Source organism: Seriola lalandi, unplaced genomic scaffold (assembly GCF_002814215.2).
Source record: "Seriola lalandi dorsalis isolate HSWRI2012SDOR001 ecotype SW California unplaced genomic scaffold, Sedor1 jcf7180002054879, whole genome shotgun sequence".
Lineage (NCBI taxonomy): Eukaryota > Metazoa > Chordata > Actinopteri > Carangiformes > Carangidae > Seriola > Seriola lalandi.
This window is the reverse complement of record NW_019525432.1, coordinates 1,694,064-1,698,381: the sequence shown is the minus strand read 5'-3', so window position 1 is coordinate 1,698,381 and position 4,318 is coordinate 1,694,064. Positions and strand designations below refer to the sequence as shown.

Here is a 4,318-nt window from a genome sequence, read left to right as displayed (position 1 = left end):
AGATAGGCGTTTATTCAGCCAATAACCTATCACATGGATCACATGGAGCCACCTGATACCTGGCAAAACAAACTGAATATACGTGTGTAGACTGGTTCGATCCATACCTGATATGGTTGTTGAAAAGAATTTCATCGTTTTCAAAATAAAACTGAATGCCTATATGTTTTTAACACATTTAAATATACAATTGACACATTCAAACAATATTTTTAACTTATTAAAACATATTTATTTAATTTAAAGTGAACATCAAACACATTGAGCATTAAATAGTTAAAAAAAAAAGAAAGAAAAAGAAAAAGAAAAGACATTTAAATTAGAAATGTGGTGAAAATAAATGTAGGAGACTAGATTAAACAGACAAACTGGGATTTTTTAGGTGAGGAGAAAGTCCAAAATCTTCCCGGAGTGTTACATGTGCAGCCAGTGTCACCGCCACAGCTCCCCCTCCAGGACACTCCACCTAGTTCTGGTTCAGCTCAGAAAAGGGAGGCGATACGTCTCATCATGGCTCCACGCACGAGCTGTTACGCACGTAGAGCCCTCCTCTCTTTCAGTTTTGTCAGCGATAACACCCTAGACCGATAATAATAAGTACGAAGTATTGTGAGGTCGCAGAAGACTACAGAACCTCAGCTGTGGTAAATACCTCTATTTTCAGTTTGATTGATAAACATAAGTGATTATGGATTTCTTTTTAAAGTCACTCTTTCGATTTATCTACTTAAATTAATTAACATTAACAACGACATTATGGAAAACATAGATTATCTACATAGTTGTGTGCCTCTCGTGTAGTTTACTAAACATTGTTTTCAAACGTTAAGCTTAAAAGTCTTATATGTGAGTACCGTTTTCACATTTAAGACAATAACCTACTACGCGGCAGAACAACGTCTCGTGTCTCGACTCCGGCTGTTCGCACGAGGAAGTGTCTCGCGACTGTTTGTTGCGCCGCGGAAGAGAAATGAAGTGCGCCACTACGCAGTTGAAGCCTAAAATCTTTTTTCTCTTTTCTCTTCTTTAAACCCACATTTGTAAAGGATTCAGATTCACGAAACTTGTATTTTATTCGTGAAAACCTAAAAAACAACAACAACATAAAAAAAAACATAAAAAGGAAATTACGCCAAAATAAACAATTTAAAAAAAAATAATGCGATAAAGATTACGATAACAATTTGTGCATACGAATATTTTATGTGCTTAGTATTTGAAAAATAAATGTATAAAAAGCCTTTCTGGACTTTGTAGCAGCAGTGATCACAGGTTTCCTTCCTTCACAAAGACAGTCACGGAAAAATACGAGGGTGTGTCATGCAATGTTGCAGGTATACGCCCACATTTAGTAATTAGTCCAGCAGGACAGTCATGCATTACAGTGCTTAATTGTATTTCTATTATTATTCATCTGGCAGATTTAGGTGAATTGTCAGATTCTGTGGTAATATGATTATATTACCTCATTGTAGGATCAGTATTTTCAGTACTTGAGTAAAGGTCTTTTTTCAAATTACATATTTGTTGTCCACTACTTTTAACAATACACATTTTGTTTTCTAGGTGACAGAGAGTCAGAATGGAGAACCTTTCATCGAACTGCTGCCTGTAAGAACCTTTCTTTGTTCTGTTCAGGGAAGTTTAAATGGGCATTAACAAATAATAAGATACCTGGGGAGCAGAGGTGGGTAGTAACGAGTATGATTTAAAATGTCACACACACTCACAAAAAGCCCCAGTATTTTCTCACTTCCTTTAGTGGCACTGAGCCGTACAGACAGTTTTCTTTACGTGGTGAGGCTGAGTCTGAATCATGTGACGCTACGCCAGTACAATGAAGCTGAATGGAGTTTTGTTTGTGCTGCTTTTATTTAGCCCACACTGACAAATCACAAATTTGTATCAGAGAGTTGTAAAATCTGAATAAGAAACCCTCTATAATTAGACCCTCAAGTTAGATAATAGGAAAAAAAACTCCTCCAAGAAACCTGTAACGGGAAAAAAGAGAAACTTCAGAAGGAGGAACAGACTGACTATATTACGTAAACATACATGTAATATTAAGTAAGTATAAAGTACAAGAAGTTGAAATGAATTGAATTAATTGAAATGAGAAGTTTGCCATGAAGATGTTGAGCCATTTCCAGATGCCCCCAAGACCAGGACCTGGACCACAAAACCTCCTCTGTGCCACAAAGACCTGGAAATTGGCCGGACTTCAACTCAACACGCAAGTGAAAACTTCGAGATATTATTCCCAGAGAGGGGGAAGAGACCAGAAGAAATGGGATGAAAATGAGAAACAGAGCTCACGCTGTTTGTGTCTCGTGGAGGAGGAAAACCTGCATAATCAACAAAATGTTGTTGGATAATGAAATGAGTGATTCAGATCTCACCATTACTCCCCACCATTTGCACAGAGGGAGAGGAGACAGGGAGGAACAAGAAGAAAACGTAATTGCGGACACCAACGTACGAGAAGTTATGCTTATTCATCCTGGATGAAGACCTGAATCAAAGATACGTGAATAAGCACAGACAGGAACCACGAACCAAAGTCACGCATAATCCTGGGGAAAGGAATATACAGGTTATGACTCAGTTAAAGCACACACTTCATACACACAAACAGAAGCTGAAAGTGGTGCTATGATATGTGTAAACTTAAGGGCAAATACTCTACAGGACAAGCGCTAAGATTAGATAACAAACTGAAGGTTAAGGCGGAAAGATGAGTCTAGATTTAAAGTGCTCAGATGTCAGCAGGGTGATTATTCTTACGCTGACCCAAGTCACCATTTTGCCACTTTTACATACTCGTTTTATCCCACAGTCATCATGATTATGGTATATTACTCTTCCAGTGGTCCAGTAAATACCACTGTGAGCATCAGTTCTGTTTTTCAGCTCTGATTCTGTGAACTTTATCAAGATCATTGTCTTTTCTACCTTTCAGGTCGGCAGCTCAGCGGTTTGGGGAGTCTTATTTCCCACGCCAAAACGGAAGAAGAGGTAGAGCTCACTCATCTTTGCATCACGCCATCATAAAAACCTTGCTATCATAAGTATTTTCCATCTCCTACATCAAACTGCTCTTGTTTGGTGTGTTGCAGGTCCAGCATACCTGTCATGGCTGTTAGCCTGTGTTTCCAAATGTAAAGGCAAGAGAATATCCTTAGAGAATCCAGCAGATGCCACACTCATAATAGGAGACCTGGAGGACACCATCTACAGAGAGAGACCAGATGAGGTGAACGGGTGGGGAAAATTCTACCTTCCCAAGACAGTGACGATGCAGGTTATAGGTGTAGTGGAGGGCACCTCGTATCCGTGTGACCAGCTTGTTCTGATGACCTGCGAGGACAAAAAGCTGTACGCCTACGATGGAGAGGAGCTGCATCTGGTGGCTTCAAGCCTGCAGCAGCTGTGGACGGAGGGAATAGAGTATCCAGCATCCAAGAGCTACTACCACGGGGAGGCCTTCAAACATATGGTGAGACGCGACAGTCATTTGCTTGAAACAAGCAGGATTTATGATTGTTTACCCTGATGATTGAGCACGTGTGGGCGTTGACGACCATTTTTTGTGTCATCTGTTGTGTGTAGACAAAGGAGGACTGGGCAGACGCGAGGAAGGGTCCTGTGGGGAGGAGGTTGGACGAGGAGCATCATAAACTGGTGACGTCAAAAAAGTCCTCATTCATGGAGAATCTCAGAATCGCCAGACAACGAGCTGTGGTGCTATGATACAACTAAGGTAGTAATTCTCATTAAAAAAATTCTCTATAAAGTTCATGTATGAGCTCACGTATGTTATATATAATATATTAAAACTTGCTTGTAAGGACTCACTTAAACATATTGAAATGTCACAGTTTATGATTAACGTACCGCAGTAAATTTCACCAACACAAAGCTTGACTCTGGATAATTCTGCATTTGTGGTGATAACAGCAGCTTTATAATATATGTTATTGCTTGCAAATGAAATGAAATGAAAACCAAAATAATAGAAATGCTCCAAGACATCATCAGGCGAATGTCCAGGGGTCGTGGACAAAATCTCATCTCGTTCACCATCTGTGTCTCTCAGAAGACCGAGGGCCCAGATTCAGCCCGACACTATGGAGTCTCCATGTCCACTTCTGGCCGTCGTCTCGGGAAGATCATAGTGGCTGCCTCCTGTTTAAGCGCCTGGGACAGTCATGTAGCTGATGCAGTCATGACTTACTATCCAGGCAAGACCAAGAAATTATACTTTGATGGAACAATCCAGCTTCCAGAGAGTGTCAGGTGCCAGGCGTTTAGCCTCAGC

General features: G+C 40.3%; 1 protein-coding gene across 2 annotated transcripts in view; it reads left to right on the top strand.

The window, feature by feature from the left end:
- Positions 1-526: 526 nt before the first annotated feature.
- Positions 527-4,318, top strand: part of LOC111671478 (uncharacterized) — a 6,544-nt gene continuing 2,752 nt past the window's right edge. The window contains exons 1-6 of one of the 2 annotated variants that reach the window (XM_023428579.2): positions 527-644; positions 1,567-1,611; positions 2,960-3,015; positions 3,117-3,496; positions 3,610-3,760; positions 4,097-4,312. In XM_023428579.2, coding sequence (XP_023284347.1) covers positions 1,583-1,611; positions 2,960-3,015; positions 3,117-3,496; positions 3,610-3,750 — 606 coding nt within the window. In that variant the 5' untranslated portion in view covers positions 527-644; positions 1,567-1,582 and the 3' untranslated portion in view covers positions 3,751-3,760; positions 4,097-4,312. Of the gene's footprint in view, positions 645-1,566; positions 1,612-2,959; positions 3,016-3,116; positions 3,497-3,609; positions 3,761-4,096; positions 4,313-4,318 lie in introns of those variants that run through there. The other variant, XM_023428577.2, reaches the window with a different exon arrangement.